The 27,276-nt window shown below is 32.4% G+C and overlaps 1 protein-coding gene across 3 annotated transcripts in view; it reads right to left on the reverse strand.

The window, feature by feature from the left end:
* The window catches only part of ORC5 (origin recognition complex subunit 5), a 69,608-nt gene that overhangs the window by 36,132 nt on the left and 6,200 nt on the right, over window positions 1–27,276 (reverse strand). For all 3 annotated transcript variants that reach the window (XM_006181011.3, XM_014556108.2, XM_014556107.2), the window contains exons 4-10: window positions 22,670–22,744; window positions 17,428–17,539; window positions 12,504–12,634; window positions 6,626–6,674; window positions 6,449–6,539; window positions 2,856–2,908; window positions 973–1,085 (exon numbers count right to left, since the gene is read on the reverse strand). In XM_006181011.3, the coding sequence (XP_006181073.1) occupies window positions 973–1,085; window positions 2,856–2,908; window positions 6,449–6,539; window positions 6,626–6,674; window positions 12,504–12,634; window positions 17,428–17,539; window positions 22,670–22,744 (624 nt within the window). The remainder of the gene's footprint in view (window positions 1–972; window positions 1,086–2,855; window positions 2,909–6,448; window positions 6,540–6,625; window positions 6,675–12,503; window positions 12,635–17,427; window positions 17,540–22,669; window positions 22,745–27,276) is intronic.

Consider the following 27,276-nt stretch of genomic DNA (forward strand, 5'->3'; position numbering starts at 1 on the left):
TTCCGTGAAACTACCTACTTCACCCATTCAGATTGTGATCTTAAAGTGAGAAATAAAGAATAAATGATCAAAGGGAAAAAAAAAGTAGGTGGAATTTGAGTACGCAGAGATTGGAGATGAAGGAATTCTAGATGGGGAAATCCCTGTTATCAAGTGTGGAGAGCGAGGTGGAAAAACACCTATGTTCTGGAAACAGAAAAGTTCAGTTTGACTGAATTTTGTATTAATCAGCTTTGTAATTAGATTTGTTTAGGATGTGTACCAAAATGTATCTAGTTGCAAAAATAATTTTTACCTACTTAATATACAAGATTAATTAATGCCTTGGTAAGAGAGAGCAAGTGGTTATACAGAGAAGACCATACAGAGCAGCTGAGTTCATTATGGAGAAGAGCCAGTATTTGCTTAGGTGGAAGGTGACTGAGGTAATGGCTCATGTATCTCAAAGAAAACCCATTTGGAAGTTTGTTGAGTATACAGTATCCTCCATTGTTGGATAAAGTTCTGAGCACCCCTAGATTTTATTATCAGTATTCATTTCAGGAAAATCATGCTGTTCTTTGTTGACTTTCTATGGGATCATGGATCATTTTCAGACTAACTTGTGTTTGTCTTTCAAGATTCAGCAACCAATGTTACCTCCTCCGTGAAGCCTTCTCTCCTCAACACTTCCAAGTTGTTTATCATATCACACTTATCAGACACTAATACAATCTTTTTAGCCTGTCTGCTCTACTACCATCTCCACCCCAAAAGTAGCACTCACTTATTCCCAATATTCCACAGTAAGTTCTCAAATAACATTGCTGACTGGCAAAGGGAAAGTTAGAAAAATCTTTAGAGAATAAGTCCTAAATACATATTTAGCAATGTCTTATTCTAGTCTCTGCCCTTTACAAATTTACAGGTGTTGAGGAATTTCAAAATATTCTCTAGATCTTCAAAAATAAAGGGAAAAGAAATAATGATTACCTTAAGAAAAAACCTCTTGTCAGTTCTTGCTGGATTGTATGAAGCGAGGTATGCAGCGATTAGAATAAACTTCGAGTAATATGGAAGTTCCACATGAGTATATGCTGAGAGACCTGTGCAACAAAATATTCTCTTGAAGGTTTTCAATAGGCTACTACTAGACTTCTCTTTTCTCATTTATCTTTTGACTTCCTTCCATATGGTACCCTCCAGTCAAAATGATCTTCAAGTGCCCTGAGCTTAAAGTGCTTGATTAATGATGGTGCTGGAGGTGAACATTATTAACAGTATGCTCTGCTCATTCTATTATTTTTGTTTGGTTCCTACTATTCTGAAGTCTAAATCCTACCCATTCTGCCCTTCAAAGCCACACTCTCCATTAAACACTCCCTGTTGCCCCACTACCACACCAAAACAGAAAAATCTGTCTCTAATGTGAATTACTACTTTGTATATTTTCCTTATGACCCACATAACTTTATACCTTACATTAAGAGTTAATTAAACATGAGTTACACTTCTTACTAAGCAACAGTGTTCACTGAAGGAGTCACATCTAAAATTGTTTTTGTATCTCTACAGTATCTTGAACAAAGAAAAGAAGTGAGTGGATGAATAAATAAAACAACAGAATCAGTCAAGTAGCGATGATTTTTACAGGATGGGAAGAAGGAATCTGGGATTTACTGAATCCCTAGTATGTGTAAGACACAGTGCTAGGTGCTTTACTTAAGCATCTTTGAAGCTTTGCAGTAATTTAAAGCTAGATATTCTTTCCATTTTGGATGAAGACACTGAGTAGGGCCAAAGGTCACACAGTTAGTTTGCAGCAGAGCAGACCAATCACTGCAGGTTTTTTTTTTTTTAACTCCAGAATCTATTTCTTTCCATTACAACACACAACTGAAAAATTACTTGTATAGCATCTCAAGCATTTAGAAACCAAAATACTACTTCATTTCATACCACTTCCTCAACCACTAGCTACTGACCTAATTTTCAAATACGAATATTTTAGATTTTTATTTTTTAAAGTAAAAGTTGACCCTTGAATAATGGGAGTGGGAGAGTGTTAGGAGCACTGACACCCCGTCTCCCATGGAGTAGATACTCTACAAATAACTTTTAACTACCCTAAAACTTAACTACTGACAGCCTACTGTTGACTGGAAGCCTAACTAATAAAATAAACAGTCGATTAACATGTATTTTATATATGTATATATAAATATATTTTATACCTTCATGACATACCTAACTTTCTTCATTCTTTTGGTATTTTTAGGCTATGTAATCCAACTGAGTTTTTTTCAAGTTGTCGTATATCTCAAAAAAAATTTCCAATGTATTTACTGAAAAAAATCTGTGTATAAGCAAAACCATACAGTTCAAACCCACGTAGTTTATGGGTCAACTGTAGTTCTATTGGGATAAACCTGAAGTCACAGTTTCTTTAAAGAAAACAAAAGCACAAAGCTTTCAAAATATAACCAAATGAAATGCATCTCGTAAACTACATTAACATAAAATTGAATTTTATCCCATGAAACTCATGAAATACATGAATACTGAGATAAAATTACGTATACAACTGATTGTTTTAACACAAGCATTTAAAGAAATATAAACTGCTTGATTTTCACATGATAGAAACCAATATCTGGAAGTAGAAAACTGGTATGCAAACTTTATTTCCTCCGATTACATTGGCACCTTGCTCTGATTACATTGGCATCTTAAATGAAAATATTATGGCAGTTTGTAAGTTCTCTTTTATAACACCGCTGACTGATGTGATCTTTAGTGTTAACTTTAGTATCTTAATTATTAGTAATCAATGAAAGAAGTGTCTCTGGTAACTGTCTCAACACTTCCTTTGATACCTTTCAGTTGTTCTGAATCTGTGTCACCTTTCTGCAGCTTTTCCCACTGTGAACTGAAAGAAAATAGCAGAGCAATAATGGATTGAAACATATAAATCAATACACTGTATTTTAAACAGAGCCTTAGAAAAACTAAATTTTTTTGATTTATTGATAAAATACATTTAATTTCCTTATAAACAAGACAAGAAATATATACGTTTGTACCTCTACAAAAATCATTCAGTGTCTATTAGAACATGAACTTATATACCAATGACCAGATATTAATTTTTTTAAATATCTTTTCCTCCAGTCATAATCATAAAGCTATCAAAAACCACCAACAAAGAACATTACCTACCACTCAACTCCCAATATTTCAGTTACCATATGAAATTGTTACACACCATTTCTAAACTCCATAACAATCCCTTAAAGTAAGTATCATTATATTAGAAAACTGAGGCCCACAGGTTAAGTTGTCCAAGGTCACCCAGCCAGTCAGTAGTGGAGCTAAGAGCTGAATCCTTGTAGAATGCCTGCAGAGTTCATGCTATTTCCACTGCTCTACTCTGGTCTTATTTGCATTTAAAACTATTAAACAGCCCTAAATATTATTAAGACTATGAAGAGAACTTGGTGTAACAAAGCAAATTCCTCAGGAAACACAAGATTGCCCAGGGAAACAGAAATTTTAGCTGTATGATCCTGAATAAATCAATAGCCTTCTCATAAAAATGAGGCAATAATATACTTTTTACTTTTTTATACTTTCTCTCTCCTTAAATTTCTTGAAAATGTTGCTCACTTGTTGTCTTCTTTATTAGATTCACTTTCCTTTGTAAACGACTTACCTTTTGCCTTGAAGCTCAGAGACAGTTTTTTTATCTAATTTTTAATTTAAAGTCTAAGAATATTACAAGGAAATTTCTGCAGTAAGCTGAAAAATGGTCTCCCAAGGACATCGATGTCCAAATCCCTAGAACCTACAAATGTTACCTTATGTGGTAAAAGGGACTTTGCAGATGTGACTCACTTAAGGAGTCGAGATAGGGAGATTACTCTGAATTATCCTGGTGGACGCAATGTGATTACAAAGATTCTTCTAACAGAAAAACAATGGGAAGTCAGACATTTTAAAAAAAAACGATACACTGCTGGCTATGAAGATGCCAGAAGGAGCCATACACCAAGAAATTCAAGTAGCCTCTAGATGCTGCAAAAGGCAAAAAACCAGATTCTCCCCAAAAGCCTCAGAAAAAAACCTAGCCCTGTGCACTTTTAGGCTTCTGATATCTGAAATTGTATAAAATGATAATGTGTATTGTTTTTTAAGCTACTAATGTGTGGTAATCTATTATAGATTAACAGACTAGGACAGCCTCAGAAGTGACCATTCTGGGTCGAATTAAAAGATAAATCCTTTAATATGTACAGCCAAGTCTCTTACTTCTGGAAAGTTTTGTTAGATTACAGTTTTACATCTTATTTCAAACCCATTTTTTTCCTTTTCTATCTTTAGGAACTCCAATTATACATCTGCCTTTCACATTTATTGCATTCTACTTGATTATTTTTACCCGTTCAGTTTTGTATTCTTTGTTGTTTTCATCCCTCTCCTCAATATACTTTTTTAAGTTCTTAGTTGAATCTATACGCCCTTGTATATCTTAAAATTTCATTTTCATCTCTGAGATGATTGCTTTTGCTTGAATTTCATTTCTGAGTTTGGTCAATTTTTGTTTCACAGCCTCTAGTTCTTTGCCCATTTACTGAGCTGTTCAATTTCTAATTTAAAGTATTTTTTTTTTATATCTGAAAACGCTTATTTAAAAATTTTAAATCAGGCTGGAGTACTGTGTTACAGTATTCCTCTCCTTTATCCTGGGTAGGAAGGGGGGAATTTTCATCAGTTAAAATGCATATTTTCTGTTTATTATAATACCTTTATAAGGCTTCCTTATTTTTTCTCTTCATTTTGAAATGCCCAACATTTGCTTGGATCAGCAATAACAGATGATTGTATGAACCCAGGGGTATGGGTTTGGGATGGCTTAATAGAGACTTAATTCTAAAGTGCTTTCATCTCCAAGAATAATGAAGTACAGTTTCTTTAATGCAGTAAATTTTCAGAGGGAAGGACTGCTTATCCTCTGATTTTGTCATTCTTTTTGATGAGGGTTGTGTGATATTATCTTTAATTTCTACCCCTTGCTTCTTTCTTCACCACCAAGCCTCCAAGGGATGCCATGTCCTTTAAAATCACCTCTGTCTCCTCTCAAGAACAGTACTTTCCCAAGCCTGTCATGTTAATTCTTGTCCTATGTACTCTTGAAACACTTTCTTTTGATTTTCCAGTGGCCAATGCTAATAATCCTTCGAGTCTCACCTGTTGTCACTACGGTCCCACTCAGGGTTAACCTCTCTTTCTCGAGGTGATTTCATTTGTATTTGATAACTACAAGTCAACCCTATCTCTTGTCCTCACTGTCCTCTCCGCTTTTCCTTGTAGTCTTTAACTTTTCACTTCAGCATGAGCCCCAGAGCTGGCCCTGCTGGCCCTGGTTATTTCACTATTTACATATAAATTGAAGTTTGTAGTCAACTCTGTAGACTCCTAGTTATACTGCAGGCAAAGGTTATGAGTGATTTTATTTGCTCTCCTTATTGATCTCATGGCAAAAAATGGATTTAGGTGACCATCATTATCCTGTGGGAAACTGAAAGTCTTTCTATTACTATGTAACAGTCATTTTAACAAGCATCCAAATTTTTCTACCTTTACAAGATCAGATTACAAATTTTTCTATCCTGCGACTTCCAAAAATTCTCATCAAATGACTTTTTATTATTAAAAAGAGGAGTAACAGTATCTTCGTAATGTTTCTACTTATTCAGAAACTATTAAATTCTTATAATTGGCTAATTAAATCAAAACCAAAGTAAAGCAGTTATAGAATAAGGTATTTATGAAAGAAAATGGTAACAAAATCGATTAGAAACTGAGAAGAGACAAAAGCATTGATGTTTTTAAATTTCCTATATTGCTTTGTACTGCAGGCTTAATCTAACACCTATAAGGAACTTCTTTATTCACAAATCATTTTCACATATATTATTGAAATCTTCTAAGGATTGTTGGAGGAGGAAGTCAAGGTCTAGAGGTTTTAGGTGACTTGCCAAGACGTCATGAGTCAGAAATCAAAATCATGTTCTCACTACACTGTGTATGTGCGACCATGTCTCCTGAGCAGTTTCACTACTATGAAATTCTAATAATAGACAAATGTAGATTTATGACTTGATTTATACATTCCTTTAATAATCAATTTTTCATTATACCATTCAAATATCTAATATAAATATAAAAAACAAAAACTCAAACTGATTTTCCTGTAGCTTTCCAGATTTTTAAAAATGAGCAATTATTAGAAATACGCCTTGGGTAACATACTGCCTAAAAATTGTTTGCCCTTCCCAAAATAGTAAGAAAGGATTCAAACCACAAGAGTTTTTTCCCAATGTGAAGAAGGTAAAGGAAAACATGTACACTTTAGTAAATATCCCAAATAAAGATAAAGAAATAATACACATACTAAATAGAAGATTACCTTGATACTTCCCTGAGGTAAACAGTCTGCATGGCTTTCTTCAAATGAGGTTCAATATTTCTCCAGAGTTTGCGAGTATCACGTTCACTTGCTACTCCAAAGGGGAAAAAATTTCAGTAATTTAGATCTTATAGAAATTTTTTCAAAATAAGTATTATTAAGTAAAATTGTAGTTACCTTCTCCTTTAACCACAGGTTCACAATATTTAGGAAAATTAAGCACTGCCTGTAAACGAAGAAAAAAATGAGAAAAAAAAAGCACTTATCTACCATATTTAGAAATTATTTTTCAAGTAAAATTTTTATTAGAATTCAGACAATTTTATTTCAATATAACTGCTCAAGCAAAATGTTCTTACCACTCATTACTACAATAATAAAACCACACTTATCAATAACAATAATAAAACAACATGCAAAATATTCCTTAATTGGAATCCCACCTAATGTATTGTACTCTAGATATGAAGTAATATAACAAAGCATAATTTGTAATTTTAGGTCAGAATTATGTCACAAAGGAACACAAAATATACAATAAAATACCTTGAGTCCAAAGAAGTAATCCATTATTTTTCAAGGTCTGAATATTCTCACAAATTAAACATCATCTAGTTCAGTACAACTCAAATTATATGACTGGCAGCATTACCTGAGATTGTTATAAATACAGGTTCTTGGCACCATGCCAGACATACTAGATCAAAATCTCTGAGGATGAGACCCAGGAATCTAAGTTTTAACAATCTCTCTAGGAATTCTATGTACTCTCAAGTCAGAGAAGCACTAACTAATCATAATTACTAAATAGTTTTCCATGAATCAATATCAAGATTCTACTGAAAGATAGTTTAAGCAAATTGATTAAAAAATGCTGTTGTAATTTATTAATATTAATTTGGCCAAAGTATTTCATACTGAAATGATTCAATAATAAAACACTACAGAAAAGATGTACATAAATGTGTAACCGTACAATCCCAAATTAAGAAGATAACAGAGAACTAAGAACCAAATCCCTGAAGTAGATTTTCCTATATTCTATCACAAAAAGTAACTCATAAGAGCAAAAAAATCTTCCAAATTCTGCTAATATTAAGCATAGAGAGGCCAACTTTCCTAACTTAGTTTCCAATTTTCAGATCCAAGGACTGGTTAATAACACTAAAATGTCTTAATATTAATAGTAACTGGTGAACAACTTGGATAAATAAAAATATACTGCTTTCTTTCTTGGTCAAAACATTAAAATATAAGTTTCATCATTTACAACAGCAGTAAAATGTCAGTAAAGATAATTTTAGGAGACTATTTCCCAGTTTTACTTTAATAAATTAGTATTTTCCCCACGTCATTCCATAAGAACTTACTGAATTTGTAATGAGTACATTTATGTCCAAATACATTTTCTATATTTAGGTAAATCTTACTAATAATTAGAATTGTGCAAATAAAATATCTGTCCAAATACAAAATGCTTTCCACAACTTCGTCTACTAACATTCAAACGTACTCTCCAATATTATGCCCTTTCCTCCTATATTAATCTTTAAATATAAGCAAATTCTCACTTCTCTATGTTGGGATTATTTACAGCATAATCTAAATTCAAGCCCACTGGTATTTTAAACTGTCCTCCCAATACCCAGAGAATGAAAATAAAAAAGGCTACCAACAAAAATCACAAAAATAATTCCAAAGCCCAAATAGAAATAATTTTAGATGATTTTTGATATTATAAAATTTCACTACCACTGTACATTCCCCCCTGTAGCTTCTATTATGCCTTAGCACTTAAGTATATGGTTACTGTAAACTCATCACATCAATGAAAGGGGGTGGTAGGAGAGAGAGGGTGACAGATGACCATGTGTTCAGCAAATACTCATGTACAGAATGTAACAGAAGAAGCATAATTATCAAGAGTTACTTATAGCCACCTGTTATCTCATTTATTCCTGACAACTGCACTTTTATTATGCCCATTTGTCAGCCAAGGAAACAGAAGCAAAATATAATTTGCCTACAGGCACACAGAGATTCCATTGTTTGAATTTATGATTATGGATTTGTGAGATGTTCTGGGAATGTTACTTCTAACCAACAAAGATGCCATGCTATCAAAGCCTGATTCAGGTGAAACAGAGAGATATTTCTTTTTATATTGCAAAGAAAAATTTGCATTACTTTAAGAAGTAAAACAATTTATTATAAATACTGAACAGGTAGCTGTAAGATAGGATAGGCAATTCAAGAAGTTCTTCCAATTCTTCCTCAGTGAGATTTTCAGCAAGTTTTCATTATTTTATTTGAAATTATTTGTTAGAAAATAATCTGATACATGTATATTGTAGTAAGCAGAATTCTTAAATACCCCCAAGACTTCCCATCTCTGGTGTACACACACCTTCTCTCAGTTATTCAATCAAACACTAATTTAGGTACTGCTATGAAGGGATTTTGGAGATGCAATTAAAAGTCTCAAAGATTATACTACGGGAGAGTTAAAAATAAAGAAAGAATCAGATGAGTCTGACCTAATCACATGAGACCTATAAAAGCAAAAAGTGTTCTCCAGCTGTTTGCAGAAGTCAGAGTTAGGTGCATGAGAAGGATTCAACATGCCTTTGCTGGTCTGTAGATGGAGAGTGACACATGACATTCTTACAACCAAAAGGAAATGAATTCTGTCAACAATCTTGACAGAAGCTCTTGAATGAGCTTGGAAGAGATTTTCCCCAGAACCTCAAGATAAGAATATAGTTCGGCCAAAGCTTTAATTTTAGTCTAAAATAACCTAAGAAGAGAAGCCAGCATTGCAGTGCCTGGATTTCTGAACCACAGAACTGTGATCTAACAAGCGTATGCTGTTTTAAGCCACTAATTTGTGGTAATTTGTTATGCAGCAATAGAAGACTAATACACATACTATGGTACAAATATAAAAGCATATTTGAAGGACAAGTAGAAATACTTTCTGAACTGTTTTGCCTTTTTATTTTTATTTACATTTTACTTCTGAAACATTAGAGAAACAAAACTCAGAACTGAAAACATTTGCATTAATAGTAATTTATATGAATTTTTACCAAGCAATGAGGCTTTACTACTTGCCAGGTCTTACTATTCCAAGTTCCCTACACACATTAACTCATCTAATCCTCTAAATTATCCTATGAGGTAGACATTACTGCTATCATCTCTATTGCACAAAGAAGTTAAATTATGCTTTGATTCGCTTCCTCTTCTAAAGATCAGCCACAGAAAGCTCCCCACTTTTAAAGGCTCATGTGATTAGGTGAGAGCCACCCTGATAATTGTCCTCTCTTAAAACAGGATATCTTGAAGCTAGGCAGATTTGGGGAAGAAAAAAAAAAGATTACTTTGGACTGCTCAGCTGCATGTGAAACAGCCAAGTTATGTGTGAGGCAGAGAAGTCTGTACTGTGAGTAGCTTCACTGTGCAAGCTCTCCTCACTCCTGCTGCCCAGAACCCATTCCTCCCACTCTTCAAACATCCACGGGCATCTACCTAGCACCACACTCAAAAATACAATCAACACTTCTAATCCCTAGCAATTCTAATCCTATATCAAACACAGCTATATTACTCAATCAAAATAATTCACAAAAAGTAAATGATCTTCCCAGACATCAATTGCATTTTAAAAGGAGACAATTTATCCAAATGACAGTGTTGTTAGTAATATCACCTAACACTGTTATATTTATTATTTACCAGCACGTAACAGAATATATATCATTTTATACCCAAAGAAATCATCTAAGGTATGTATTCTTGGTCCCACTATAGAAATGAGGAAACTAAAGTACAGAAAAATTAAGTATAATCTCAACATGACACAGCTGGTAAGAAACAGAGTTAAGGTACTTTAATATTAAGTCCCCTGCTAATTCTACCATATATACTACAATTATTTGGCACCCTCTTCTAGATACTATGTCACTAGTCACAGGGCCAAACAAAACAACAACAACAAAAACAGGCATCAGAAACCTGAAACTGAACTCCAAAAGATTACTAAGCTCTGGCTAAGTAATTCATTTTTCTGAGTAATTTCTAAGAAAATTATGATATTTGGAGGGAAAAAGATTTAAAATACAATTAAATTTAATGTGACAGATAACTTAAAACATCATGCAAAACTAAAACTTTGGAAAATAAATTGCTTGGGATTCATATGAGTATAAAAATAACTTTTCAGTTGACCCTCTTAAAAATTATAATTACTACTTTTTAGGAGTATCGTAAGAACTGTCAGAAAAGACAAACCTAGCTGAATATTCACAGTAATACTTTACTTTCTCCTGTCTTATGCTACTCTCACAGAGTTAGCTTCCCAAAAAATAATACTTAAAGAAATACCTATTCCTAAAGCAAATTTAAAAGCACATACATAGGAAAGATTTCTAAAAGAATGTTTTGCAGGTGATTTATTAAACTCTCAAGAAATATGCCACTTTTTTGAAACTAATAATATATATTCACTTGAAGGAAAAATGAAAATATAGAAAATATATCTTTATTATCCTGTTTTACATATGCAGAAAAATAAGAACACTATACTATTTTTGCTTAAAGGTCCTTAAAGATCATTTATTATTTATTAGTATTACCAGCAGTAGTAAAGGCTTAAACCATATTTCAAGCTTCAAGTTTATGAATATGATGTAACAGTAACAAAAAAAGCTGTAACCTCATTCCTAAATAAAATCATTCCTCAGTGAAACTCAAAGGACTTTATAGAAAATATATTTAAATTTTACATTTTCTTTTTCTACAAATAGTTTCCCTAAATAATTCTTCCTTCTTGTACTTAATAACTTACTTTGAAATGGCTGTCAGCACAGATTCCCACAGGATTCAAGGACATCGGTGCTAAGAGTGGTAACTACAACTTATTTCCCATGAAGGACAGTGGATGGGTATTTATTCCTGACTCCATCTCACCTAGGGATTGTGCACTGACCCTCTCCTCTGTTAGCCCCTAAGAATCCCAGACATTCAACTTCCTGAGATGTTAGTGATGAGCTTGAACTAGAACAGCTTGTCTTTTGTTTCTTCCCTACTCAGAAGATGCTTGAAATCTACACTTAAATCAGGAGAGGCTTAAAATTTTAAACTCCCAAATATGTGTTAAATATGAACACAATTTTAAATGGTCATCTTCTCCTATATTCTATCTCAAATACACAATGAATCCCTCTAAGTAATTTTTCAGAGCAAAGAAAATGTACTAAGAAATACAGACTCTGTTCCTTTGAAAGTAACTGTTTTCTAGTCTTAGATACATTACTATTTTCTGTTACATGGGGATGAGATCTTAAGTATTAATAAAATGTTTTTAAAAAGGAAACCAGATATTCTTGCCTCCTTCCTTTTAGATCCTCACAATTAAAGTAGACAGGTCAAAATTAAATATGATAATTAAAGTATGTATGTACTTTACAATTAAAGTAAAATATGATCATTTTCCAAACTGCCTATGAAGTATAAACAGATATTGTTTTAAAAAAAGTTTTTAGAATAATCTCATAAATATTAAAAGCAATCCTTTATTATGAAGATTACTAACTTAAGGTCAGTGGCTAATAAAAGACTAGTATAAAGCCTCTGATCATACTCAAATTCACCTAGATTCCAGACCACTATCACTATATACATAAAACTGAAAAAAATTTGTTACAAAAAATTAGAGATATAAAATTGCTTATTAAGTTTTCACAACTCCTTTTTGTTAATCTTCATTTAAATTTTAATAAAGTTCTACATTTTCTACAATTAGAAAAAAGAGAAAGGAAGAAATTTTAAAAACTCGTAAGGAAGTGTAGAAAGACATAACTAAAGATGAATGAAAGTTTTCTTAACAGGTCAAAGTTTGTACTAACCCACAGACTTCTACCTTTTTATGGTATACTGGCCTCAAAAGGCTATATCCAAATACATTTTCAACTTCTAACCTATTTCACATCATTTCTACATGGAAAAATATTAAAAGACGTACATTTGTTTTTAAAGCAAAATGCCCACTCACCAGATGTCGGAGCTCTTTCAAATCTCGACAGACGGTATAGAAAACTCCGAGAAGAATATTAATGTAGGCAGCATAGAAATCAGCTGAATACTCTGGAGGATAATCATGGGACAGGATCTTTTGAAGGTTCCCTGTTCACAGGACAGAAGTGAACAGAAATGATTGACTGAGCACCCAATTTAGACCATCTAGCATTTTTATAACAAAGGTTAAAACAATAAATACACAGGTTCAGCAATTACTAAGGAATAAAAAAGTTACAAAATTAGAGTAGAAAAGTAATATACATTTCGAAACTGAGGTGAAAGAATTATGAATCTCATGTTCTTAAAAAATTACTAAATTTTACTTAAGACAAATATTAAGCAATGACATCTAGAGAAAATCTCAAGAACCTTATTATAGGCAACATCAACATCAAGGGTGAAAAATAATATGGATTCCAGTTTTTCTGTCAATTCAGTAAATTAACAAGGGGTATTGCATAAACCACCACCAAACTGGAAAATGCTCTTCATTTTTTGTAAAATGAAAAATTCTTTATACACTATCACACGTTTAAAGTCCTAAGCCTGTATTTTATCCTGCTAGAAAAATCATATTGTAGAAGCACAGTTAAAATTAAAGAGAAACAATCACCTATTATTCAAAAGTTCCCAGTTATTGTACCTGAATCAGTCACTCACTAATTACATATTGCAATTCCCTCTGACTTCTGGGTGTAATGGTCTCTTCAGACATGTCAGTTAAGAGTACTCTGAATATGACTAGTACTTTAAGCCTGGTTCTACAGGGTTCAAGACTTTCACAGTACTTACAAGTGAAAACTCTTACAGGATATTCTGATCATTTCAATTTCCTTTTGTCTAAAGATTCCATTAAGTGAGCATTTTTACCATGGACACTTTGCCATTTACCATCAATCCTTGATTTTAACTACTCACTTCTTCCTCACAATCAGTTAGACATAGGTGCAAGATTAAACAATATATATGGCCTATCAATGGATATTAATAAACAGGAATTTAGAAATAGCTATATTAAGGGGACCTTTTAAACAGGGCAGTTGGCCAAAACAAACAATAGCCCAAGAGTACATTTCAAAGCCTTATCTCATGCCTAGAAATATCATCCAAAAGGAATTTCAGATAGAGATTGTTACTGCATCTACATCTTTATAACACAACCACTGGAAAAAGTACACAAAGTCCAAAACTTTGTATTTTTACATTCTAATAGCAAGTTTAAATTTAATGTTACTAAGCTTTTTAAAACACAAGTATTTGATACACTAAAAGCTAATGCCTTAAAACTTGGAGATAAAGTTATGTATATATAATGGCTGCCAAATAACTGGACAGATGGAAGAGAGGAGAGGAAGGGAAAGAGGGAAGGGATGAATGGCTAGACAGATGAACATACATAGACAAAAAAGGTGGTCTCTAAATGCATAGATGAAGGAAATATGGAATTCAGTTAAGTCTCCAGCTCAGACTACATTCCTAAGCGCCTTCTGAACATCTCTATCTAGATATTCCTTAGAATATGAATATGCCTCATATGAAAGCTGATTAAGTGTGACCACTGGCCCATTTCAGCTCTGGTTAAAGTCTTGTAAGAATTAGAATTCTCATCTTGTTGCTGTAAAAGCAGACCAGTTGCTTGGATAGAGACTACAGACAAAATCTCAGAGTACAACTCTACATTAACGAAGTCATGCCAGCTGTAATAGTTTAGGACTACTCAATCTTAGGAAAAATCCCATCTCTAACAGAAAGCTGAAAATAGCATACTAACAGGTAGTAACTAAAGAGAAGAAGAAAGTATTTGATCAGTCTCTTGTCTTAAAATTTCACTATCAAAGTATGGTCTAACACACCAAGAACAACAGTTTCTAACTTGGAAAGGGACTTCTGCTTCTAGTCATGAGGGAGTAAGGGGGTCCAGAAATACTCTCCTATAGCAAACAACTAAAAACTAAACAAATCATACAGAACATCTATTTTCAGACATGAAACAAAAGACAATAAATGACTGTGAGACTTGAGAAAAGGGGAACAGTCAAAGAGTCTTACTATCAGCCAGGCTTTCAAACTAGAGGTAATTTTTTTCCTTAAGGAGCCCATGAATCTCAGTGAGTTGAGGAGACAAAGATTAGAGTAGAGAGCTAAGGCAGCTAGAAATTGCAGGGTAGAATACTTAAGAAGGAAGTTATGCAGAGAAAGAGCTCCAGAAATGTACATAGGGGTTGCCCTTGATTCTGGGCTGAATAACCATATGTATATGCACAGAGTAAAACCTCATAAAGACAAGCAAGAACAACTTCTGGGGAAAAAAATTACTGGAGTGCCATAAGTCAAACAATTTCCAGAGTTCAGATAGGGCTATAAACTGTTCATGTTGCCACCAGTAAGAATGGAGGAACTATGCTAAATCCATGAGGCATTCAGCAGAGAAACCAGAAGGACTATGTTTTAGAAGTGGAGCCAAAATTAGCCCTGGAATAAAGGCTTCTCTAGATCCTCTCTCCAAAAGAGATTAAACATAACCTTCAAAGCATCAAATATAACTTCAAGTGATTTAAATGTTTACCAGAAACAAGTCTACAACATCTATCAGTCAACAAAATTACTAACACATGAGAGAGCATAATGGATACACACACCAGGGAAAAATTACTTAACAGAAACAAGCCCAAGATAAAAGAGGTAATGGAATTAGTAGACAAGGACATTAAAACAACTATTAAAAACATGCTCATTTGCTCAAGGATATAAAGGAAAATAAAAGCATAATGAGATCTGTAATGAAAACTTCCACTGGACTAGATTAAATGCAAAATAGACACTTGTAGAAAAAAAGTTCAGTGAACCTGAAGACACAAAGACTATCCCAAATAAAACACAGAGGAAAATAAAATGTAAAATTTAAATAAATACACGAGATTCAGCAGACAATACCAAGGAGTCAAACATACACGTAATGCAGTCCCAGAAAAAGACATGTGTAGGGCAGGGGGAAAGGGGAGACGACAGATAAAATATTTGAAGAAATAAATGGCTAAAATTTTTTCAAAGTTGATGATATTAGCACTCATATATACAAAAAGCTCAAGCAATCTCCAGCAGGATAAATAAGAAACTTTCTATTTTGCCTTTCTATGTCTATAAAGCCCAAATAATAATGTATTATAAGTTTATAGTAAATATATATATATAAATGTAGGACAAGAATAGCACAAAGGTTGTGAGGTGGGAAATTATAAATCACTGAGATTTTCAGATTTTTTATTAAAGCATAACATTTTGACTGACACAGTAACTAAACCAAAAACCTGATCAACTGCACTATAATCCACCTGAAGGAAAAAATGTATTACCAAAAGATGAGTAGTCTGCATGGGAGAGGCCCCAGAAAACAAGAAATACAGATTGGGCCCCTAGAGATTGCTGCTGAGAGGAGAGGGTGTCTTGAACATCAGATAGCATATTCCTAAAGACGACACACACACATCAAGTTATGACTGGATAGCCACTAAGATTATCCTTTTGCTCTGGTTCCAAGCTTACTTACTCAGACAATAATTTGGATATCAATTAATGCTTCCTTTTTGAAAGGCTTTTTGTGTTTCTGAGTTATGTTTAAAAATTGGTATGTTAAAGGTCCTAAAATTTAATAACAGATTAAATTAGGCTCTATATTATATATGCCTCAAAAATCTATTAGCCTACACTCTCTAAAATTGTCAAGATCACTTCAATCATTTAATTATGTCCTCAAATTCTCTCCATCTGTGCTACTTTGTATTCCTATTTTTAAAAAATTAATCAAATCTTAATTCATTATAGCATTCTTTAATTTCAACTTCATTAAAAAACCAGCATTTTTAATAATATTCTTAAATTCTAAATACTTTTTCAGTACTATGCCTAAAATGGGTCATGAAAAACTTTAACATCTAACAGTGATGACATAGTTACAAAGAAATTTTTTAATGAAATCCTCTGATTTATTCATTTTCTTCCTAACCTTTTCTTGTGATTTTCATGGATGAGAAGCTATTGAAAATAAGGGCTGTCTTCATCTATTCTGGGTTCCTTTCTTCTATCTCAATTAATTAGCTAAGACAGGAGGTGTTACTTGATTGTTGTTCTCGTGAAAACAGGCAAAAATGTGTTGAGCTTAATAATGAATGTTTACAGATGATTAGTTCAGAGGGATAGTGTTAATGATGCCAAGGTCAAAGAATGCTATTTTTTTTATAGCCTCTAACCACCTTATGCTTCACAGTTATAATCTTTGAATCAGAAGTATTGTATTTGCATAGTGACAACAAAGGATTAATCTACAAAACTACTAAACACAGAAAGCTATTATGTTCTTTCAAAGACAAAAATCATTAGGATCTATGAAATTTAAGATTAAACACAAATTAAAAAAAAACAAGAAACATAAGGACTAGCAGTTGCTACTATAAAAGTTACAGTAATAAAAAATTATATTTACAAAATCAGAAGATACATTCCACATAGCACTTAACTCAAGTGCATGGTATATAAAGATTTCAATATAATTTTACTGTGCTTTGCCAGTCAAGGCTAATTTTTATTTGTATGGATGTTATAATCACAAAACATACATCTTACTGTACTAAAAAAAAAGGTGAAAATACACCTTTTGCACAAATATGTGGAAACTGCTCATTCAAAATATTTTAGTAATTACACAAGAATAACCTCACAGTTCCAAAATAAAACCTACGTATCTATAAATGAAGAAACATAAGCAACACTTTGAGATTGGCAGCAAATCTTAACAGATTAAGCCATCAAAATATTCCCATTTGAACATGTTAGCTTAATCTTTCAAACAACAAAAAACTATTATAGAATGTCATTTGTCAAAACAATGTTTCCAAATTTACCTATGCTATAATCAGGGAAATACAAGACAAATGGCTCAAAGCATCCAGTATTTGGACGAAACTTTTCCCAAACAATTTCACTGAGAAGGAGAACAGTCACATTTCTGTCAGTCTGCAAAAAAAAAAAAAAAAAAAAAAAAGAGAGAAATAAAAGTAACTTTGCATTAAAAAATCTTAATCAGAACAGTAATTCCATTTGAATTTTTCTTTCAAAATAAAGCCTGCAAAGTTCCAAATTATATATTGTGCATATAACAAATTATTTGCATGTTAATAAGCCATATTTAGAAAACATAATCAAGAAGCTCATCGTTGTATGCAAATTTTCATACTTAAGTTACTTAGAATTTCCATAAAACTTAGGTTAATCGAAAATTCAGATACCCATGACTGCTACGGCAGTCATGTTAGGACGTATTTTATAGAAGTTAAGAAACGTATCTGCTTGAATGATTAAGACAAGACCTTTTTATGGAAATTCTCAAAGAAATCATAGCTTTCAATCAATAAATCAAAAAAAGGCAAAAACTGACGTCTCTCATTATTAAAATGGCTACAGCACCCAGAAGAAAGAAAACAAGTTGAAGATACTGAATATATATTAAAAACACAAACAAGTACAAGTATCTAAAACACCAATACTAAGTAAACAGACATGTTTTAAAATATATTTAGAAATTATAATTAGTATCCCAAATATAACATTAAGAGAACAAGCTCAATGTGTATGTTATCCTTCTACAGAGTGGCCACAAACATTCTATTCATGCTAGTTAGAATTTATCTGTAGACACTTCTGCAGTCTCAACACAAATTTTTATCTTTCCCATGTTCTTTTTGACATCTCCCAAGTTGACAAAGCAGACATGATAGCTGTTTTATTCTATAACTATTCTTAGGACCCAATTTCATAAATTACACTATACTTTGATGGTGATTTACTATTTATTGATTTCTAACTTACATGTAATATTATATTCCAATTTCATTATTTAGAAAAATATACCTCCAGATAACAAAGATAGCTGAGTTCAATAAATTCCACAGAAAATATAGCATCTTTATGAAAGAGAAGAAAAGTTTTTAATTTCAAATGCTCTGTCTTATCAATTTTTAAGAATCTTTGAATTTACTTCTATAGGAATAAAAAAGTATGCTCTAAACATAATCTGTTTAATCATGTTTTTATTTAATTAAAAAAATTTTTATTGAAGTATAATTGAGTTAGTGTTAGTTTCAGTTGTATAGTAAAGTGATTCAGTTATACATATACACATATATATTTTTTTCTTCTCAAATTCTTTTCCATTATATGTTATTACCAGAAATTGAACACAGTTCCCTGTGCTACACAGTAGGTCTTAGATGTTTATATATTTTATATATAGTAATGTGTGTCTGTTAATTCCCAGCCCCTAATTTATCCTTCCCTGCCCTTTCCCCCTTGGTAACCATAGTTTGTTTTCTATGTCCATGAGTCTGGTTTTGGTTTGTACATAGAATTTGTATCTTTTTTTTTTTTATCAAGTGATATCACATGATATCTGTCTTTGTCTATATAAGTACTGCAAGCTAATGACTGCACTACTGGAGCTTCTGTCTTTGTCCATACTTCACTAAATGTGATAATCTCTAGGTCCATCCATGTTGCTGCAAATGACAGTATTTCATTCCTTTTTACGACTGAGTAATATTCCATTGTATAAATACACCGCATCTTCTTTATCCAGTTATCTCTTGATGGACATTTAGGTTGTTTCCATGTCTTGGCTGTTGTAAATAGCGCTGCTATGAACATTGTGGTGCATGTGTCTTCAAATTATAGTTTTCTCCAGATGTATGCCCAGGAGTGGGACTGCTGGATCATATAGCAAGTCTAGTTTTACTTTTTTAAGGAACTTCCATACTGCCCTCCATAGTGGCTGCACCAATTTACATTCCTACCAACTGTATAAGAGTTTTTTCTTATACCCTTTTCTCCATACCCTTCCCAGTATTTATCGTTTGTGGACTTCTGAATGATGGCCATTCTGACTAGTGTGAGGTGATACCTCATTTCAGTTTTGATTTGCATTTCTCTAATAATTAGTGATATTAAGTATCTTTTCATGTGCCTGTTGGACATCTGGATGTCTTCTTTGGAGAAATGTCTATTTAGGTCTTCTGCTCATTTTTTGATTGGGTTATTTGGTTTTTGATATTAAGCTGTATAAGCTGCTAAATACAATCTTGATTACAAAGCACTGAGTTGTTTTAGCTTTAAAATACTATTATCTAAAAGCATTTTATAAAGGCAGTTTAGAAAATGAGAGGTTAAAAAAATAGAGGATATTCATCAATCTGAAACAATTTTAAATTGGTAATGTTCTTATCTGTTCATCTAAAAGTACTTTCAATGTACAGTAACAGATAATTAAAACTTCATTTATTTCAGTAAGTATTTAGTATACAAAGTAGGAAATGCTTTTGCTGTATTTCTCTTAAGTGAAAATAACATCTTTAAAAATCAAGCATGCTTTCAGAAACATCAAAACAATAATTTTCTTTTCTGATGGAGTTAAGCTTCCTATGAATCTTTTCATTTTCTTCAAATAGTTTCCATAATTAAAAACAAAAAGTGAAAGACGTAAGTACTGTGATGGGATGCATGATCACCATCGCTCAGCATAGGGGAAAAAATGCGGTAAGCTATACAGGAAGGGGAAGTGGACAGCAAGAATGCATTCTGGCCATCAGACAAGGAACACAGCAAAGCAATGGGAAATAGTGAATGAAGACATGAAAAATACAAATACAACATAACACAACAAAACAAAATAGAAAGGGAGGAAGAGACCTCTCCTCAAAGAGGATGGGTCGTTGGTCTCAGTAGGTAAAATGCCAAGAGTTAATCAAACTGGGAAAGGCTACACCAAGTAAGGAAACTTCCAAGATAACTCACCAAGAGGTAAATTTATTCTCCTCCTGTTCTCTCCACATCTTCCCCCCAAGACTATTAGTAAAAGTCGACTTTAGGAGTCAGCAATAGGCACACAATGATTTCAGTGGCATTCAGTTGAGAATTTCTAAGTGGCTTCTTGAATTTAAGTAATATATCTAACTTTTCAAAGGTGGAAATGCTCTAGGCACTGTCTCCCCAGATATTTACCCAATTTTCATTATAATGTTCCTTAATACTTAAATAATACATAAAACTAAGTAGGTATAAACTACTTATGCTCAAAGCACTCATAAGATTATAAAACCAAATATTTCAAGTTATAAGTTAAATACAAAACTGTAAAACCAATAAAACTTAAATTAACAATAACTGAATATGATGAACATTACTATTTTGCCCAAACAATCTTTGCTCACTTCATGAATATGATACTAAGAGGAAACAGCCATGGCCGTTAATTTTTCCTTTTTTTTTTTTTTTTAATTGAAGCATAGTCAGTTATAATGTGTCAATTTCTGGTATAGAGCATAGTGTTTTAGTCACACATATACATATATTTATTTTCAGATTCTTTTTCATTATAGGTGACTATGAGATACTGAATATAGTTTCCTGTACTATACAGAAGAAATTTATTTTTTATTGGTTTTATATATAGTAGTTAATATTTGCAGATCTCAAACTCCCAATTTATCCCTTCCCACCCCTTTCCCCCAGTAACCATAACCTTGTTTACTATGTCTGAGTCTGTTTCTGTTTTGTAGATAGGTTCATTAGTCTTTTTTTTTTTTTTAAGATTCCACATATGAGTGATATCATATGGTATTTTTCTTTCTCTTTCTGGCTTATTTCACTTAGAATGATGATCTCCAGATGCATCCATGTTGCTGCAAGTGGCATTATTTTATTCTTTTTTATTGCTGAGTAGTATTCCACTGTTTAAATATATCACAGCTTCTTTGTCCAGTCATCTGTCAATAGACATTTAGATTGTTTCCATGTCTTGGCTATTGTATATAGTGCTGCTCTGAACACTGGGGTGCATGTGTCTTTTTGAATTAGAGTTCCCTCTAGATATATGCCCAGGAATGGGACTGCTGGATCATAAGTCTATTTTTAGTTTTTTGAGGAATCTCCAAACTGTTTTCCACAATGGCTGCATCAAACTGCATTCCCACCAACCGTGTAAGAGGGTTTCCTTTTCTCCACATCCTTACCAGTATCTATCATTTGTGGACTTTTGAATGATGGCCATTCTGAGCAGTGTGAGGTGATACCTCATTGTAGTTTTGATTTGCATTCCTCTGATAATTAGCAACACTGAGAATTTTTTCTTGTGCCTATTGGTCATTTATATGTCTTCACTGGAGAATTGTTTGTTTAGGTCCTCTGCCCATTTTTGGATTGGGTTATTTGTTTTTTTGTTATTAAGTTGTAAGAGCTGTTTATACATTCTGGAAATTAAGCCTCTATCAGTCACATCATTTGCAAGTATCCTCTCCCATTCCATAGGCTGTTGTTTTGTTTTGCTTATGGCTTCCTTTGCTGTGCAAAAGCTTATAAGTTTAATTAGGCCTCATTTATTTTTGCTTTTATTTCTATTGCCTTGGAAGACTGCCCTAGGAGAGAACTGCTAAGATTTATGTCAGAAAATATTTTGCCTATGTTTTCTTCTAGGAAGTTTGCAGTGTCTTGTCTTAAATATAAGTCTTTAAGCCATTTTGAGTTTATTTCTGTCAAACTACTACCTGTTGTTGCCATCATATTATTATTTAGTTTTCACCTGACACATATACATAGTAAGTCCATCCCTGTTCTTTTCTCATTAGGCTAACATTAGAGTAGAATTAATACTATTTGGTGCAAAGATAATTATAAACTAAAACCAAAGCTGGTTCTGAAAACTGAGTAGCCATGAGACAGAATTCCAGATAATCCAGAATAGACATATCATTCTTTTTTTAGATTACTGAAAAGAAAATTTTAAAATCCTTGCAGAGAGTTTAAAGTCTAGGCCCCCAGCCACCATTTACTCTAGGAAACACTTAAGCTCTCTTTAACAGAAAGCTGTGTTAATAACTTCACAATCAAAAATAAAAGCTAAAATAACTGAATAAGTGTTATCAAGGTACAAATTGCTTTAACTTTGAAAAAATCCTTAACTTCACTCATAATATAGAAATGCATATTAAACATATATTAAAAAATTATTTCTCACCTATCATACTGGCAAAATGAAAAAACTGAACAACACAATTTAATGATTAGGCCATAGGGGAAAAAGACTCATATATTACTTACCAATTCTTGTAACCTAAGAAACCCAGGTAAAAGATTAGCTTCCATATCTCTTAGATACTCTGCTTTATCGAGAACCTTATTAAAAAAAAATGCAAAATCAATTTAAAAAGCTTTTTACAAAACATTTACATAATATATGCACAATTCAAGACTAATTTCCCATGATAAGAAATTATAATTTATGAATTAATTTCTAAATGTTATTTACAGTTGTAGAAGACATTTCAAATAGGTCAAATAAGTTAAAAAAATTAATAACAACATGTTTTAACCCAATTTCTAAATAGACAATGAGTCACAGTTACACTAAAAAATACTTGTTTTAAAGATACACTATCAAAAAGGTAATGAATTAGATGCTCTAAGATTTGCTCTATACATTTTCTTAGGTATACAAGAAATACAACCGTGTATTTTTTAATTTCATTTGATAAAAGATAAATGTCTACCAATGAACCAATAATTACAGAGCTTTCTGACCTGAGAGAGAGAGAAAAGAAAATTCTGGATTTCATCACACAGAACTTTTCTTGTTTGAACTTTGTAACTGCATGCTGAACCCAGTTTACCTAGAAAACTGATCATGTCAAGAAAGATTAAATTTTTGTTCAGTATGATGATAATGCTATTGGGATTTTTTTTTAAAGGTACTTATCTTTGAGCTATACAGTGTATCTATACTATATACAAATATGTATATACACATTTACAGAAGACATATAATACATATATAGTAGAAATATATAGTATACAGAGATATATGTTATATATATATGCTTATGGATGACATGATAGGATGCAGGAAACAATGAATAGGGTTTAAGTAACAAATATGGCCACACATTAGTAATTACTAAATAGTTAATACTAATTAATAATTATTGAAGTGATGGGTTCATTGGGATACATTACGCTATTCTCTATATATTTAAATTTTTTCCTATTTATTTATTTATTTGTTGGGAGGAGGTAATCAGGTTTGTTTATTTTATTTTATTTTTTTAAATGGAGGTACTGGAGATTGAATCCAGGAACTTGCACGCACTCTACCACTGAGCTATACCTTCCCCCTTATAAGTTTAAAATTTCATAATAAAAAAATGTTAAAAAAAAATCTGCTTCAAAAGGTCATCCATCAGTCCATCAAAAAAATATAAAGGTCTTAAAAGCACTATCTAAAATATTTAATCTAACTTTCATTTTTACTTTTTGCTATGGAAATTTTAAAATATACACAAAAGTAGGGAAATTAGTACCATGAATTCCCATATATACTTCACCCAACCCTAACAAATACCAACATACGGTCAATCTTGTTTCTTCTATCCACTGTCACCCCTCAACTCTCCCTTCTACCGTCTTGCTGGATTACTTCAAAACAAACCCCAGACATATTATTCCATTCATAAATATGTCATTATGTGGCCCTAAGAGATGAGAGGAGACTTTTTTAAAACATAACTAGAGTATTATTATCATGTCTAAAAAATTTAACAATATGACTTAATATCATTTAATAACCAATATTCAAATTTCTCTACTTGTCTTCCTAGAGTTGGCTTATTTGATTCAGGATCCAGAAGGGTCCATGTGTACCTTATATTTGGTTTATTTATCTTCTAAGTCTGTTTTAAATTATGAGTTCCCCAGAACCTTCTATTTTCTCTTGTTATTTATTTGTTATGTAGCAAACAAACAAATCATCTGTGATGTAGAATATTCCACATGCTGGACTGGCTGACTGCAACTCTGTAGTGTCATTTAACATGTTCCTATATCCCCTGTATTTCCTGTAAGAGTCTATAAATCTAGATGTTTCATCAGATTTAGGTTCAAATTCGGGGCAAGAATATTTCACAAACAGTGCTGTATATTTCTTACTGAATTACATCAGCAGGTGCAATGCCTGATTGTCTCTCTTTTCTGTCATGTTAAGACTGATTTACAAGTTCAGGCATCATCAGTCTGACCCATCCATTAAAAAGTTCTCGAGCAGCCTTTCACCAAATGATTTCAGCATCAATTGATGATCATGGCCGATATCCATTATTTCACTGGAGACTGCAAAACTATAATCTTCTATGATCCTTTCTGCATTTATTAGAGGATATTTTTTCTAAAAAGAACGTTCCCTTATCCATTATTTAGCTATCTAGAAATAAAGTTCATACGGAATCAGAGTTTGACTCTCTCCTTTTACATACCAGTTTTCATAATAATGAGTTTATGCCTGTATTAGTTATCTGTGGTTGCTATAACATATTACTACAAACTTGATGGCTTAAAACAGACTAAAATTTTAATCTCTTTTACTATTGAAGGTCTTTTGTGATTCCATACACATTTTAGGATAGTTTTTTCTATTTCTGTGAAAACTGCCATTTGATAGAGATTGCACCGTATCTATAGATGGCTGTGGGTAGTGTGGACAACTTAACAATAGCAATTCTTTTGATCATGAGCTTTTGTGTCTTTTTTAAACGACCCAAGAAGTGTTGGGTCATTTCTATTACAGCAAGATGTTCTAGGTTCATCTTGTGCATTTTCTTCCCAGAACTAAAATGACCTCTTTTCCAAGGAAGGTTTTTAAAAAATATTTACACTTTATTAATAAATCTTACTGCAAATTATAATCATTTAAAATGGGAATACAATTAAAATGAAGGAAATATTATTTCCTTGAATAGTCCAAAGTGTTTTGTATCTGTTTTATTAATCAATAGACAGCTTGAAACAATGTATGAGAGTAATCAACTTAAGATACTTCATTCCTAATTCATTTAGACAAAATAAACCTAAAATTATTTACTGCTAAAAAGATAGAAATTAGTTTCTCCACTTTGCATTCTCAATATGCAATTTCCCCATCAATCTCCATTTAAAAACTCTCTAATCCAGGACACAGATTAATTCAAATAAATTGGTCCATTTTTATGGCCATTTTAATGCAAAACACAATGCTGAAGCAGTCAGTTAATAGTTCATTCTTCTGATTTGATATAGTTAACCCACTGCAATTAATGATTTTATGGTATTCTAATAAATGATCCTTCCTCAAAAGCGACTATCAAATAAGCAATATTCAAATAAGTAAAAATTTTAATTGAGACAGAAATATTTAAAAATAATTTACACGAAGGTATCTTAATAGACTCTTGATTTGTAAGCTAGTTAATTGACTAGAAAACATTCTCAGCCATCTTTCTGCATTATTTCCTAAGTACTGAAGCTTACCAATACATACATATATTAGATAGGTGAACATTCTATGGATTTACTCTAAATAATGTTCTATGCTAAACACCTGCACATTTTTCCACTCTAAAGTACCACATCTGATATATTACATAGTAACCTGCTTATTATCTATCTTCCTTAATTAGACTATAAGATGCAAGTGGGCAGGATTTTGTCCCTGTTCTATCTCCAGTATCTAGAACAGTATGTGGCATTTAGGAAGTGTTCATTAAATATTTCAATAAATAAATGAGTGCAATTAAAATGCAGAAGGAACTGGTTTATACATTTAAGGAAATGCAAGAATGCATAAGATTTGGTCCCTTCAGTGAGTTTATAACTTAGCTGTTATAAGAAGGTTTTATATTAAGATTAAATTTTAGTTCCAGAGATAATAGTTTTTTAAAAAGGATATAGTATTATAAAAATGCACCAATGTAAAACATATTACTTATCTTCAGTTGTCTACTAGTTATTTTAACATTCATATAACAACTCAAACTTAGCCAGTCTAAAATCAAATGACTCATCTTTCTCAGACCTACTCCATACACAGATGAAAAGTTTGACCTTAGCTGTCTCTTCTATTTATACCTTTCTGCACCTTCTGTCCCAACTTGAGTCCACTCTAATGTAAACAGTTACAAGAGCCTCAAACCATCTGACCTATGTTTCACCCCCCTCCAATCCACCCATTCAACATGCCTTCATAGTAATCTTCCTAAAGCATATTTGTTGCTCTAAAGTCTTCACTACCTCCTCTCACTGCCTAGGAAATGAAATAAAAAAACATTACTATGGTTTTCAAGACACTCCACAATCTAACCCCACCTACCGTTCTAGTCTTCCTTTTCTTCCTTCATATTTCATAACCCACTAAGACTAAACTACTTGGCATTCCCTGGCCTCCATTCCCATCTGTATGTCTTTGCCTAATTCCCTCCATCTGAAACTTCTCTTCTCCAGTTTCTTCTTAAAAACACCCTAACAATTCCTTTAGGTCTACCTCAAATGTTATCACCTCATAAAGCTGTACAAGATGTGCCTGAGTCAGCACTTTTCATCTCACGGCTATCACTTATCACATTCTGCATGTAGTCCTAAATGAGAACATCATAACTCTTCTATTAAACTGAAGCTCCCTTTAGATAAGAAATACATCTAGACTCACAAATATAGAGAACAAACTAGTCATCAGCAGTGAAAAGAGGAAGGTGGGGGGTGCAAGAAAGGGGTAGGGAATAAAAAAGTACAAACTACTACATATAAAATAAGCTATAAGCATATATTGTACAGCACAGAGGATACAGCCAATATTTTATAACTATAAATGCAGTATAACTTTTAAAAATTAAGAATCAATATGCTGT

This window comes from Camelus ferus, chromosome 7 (genome assembly GCF_009834535.1).
Source record: "Camelus ferus isolate YT-003-E chromosome 7, BCGSAC_Cfer_1.0, whole genome shotgun sequence".
Taxonomy (NCBI): Eukaryota; Metazoa; Chordata; class Mammalia; order Artiodactyla; family Camelidae; genus Camelus; species Camelus ferus.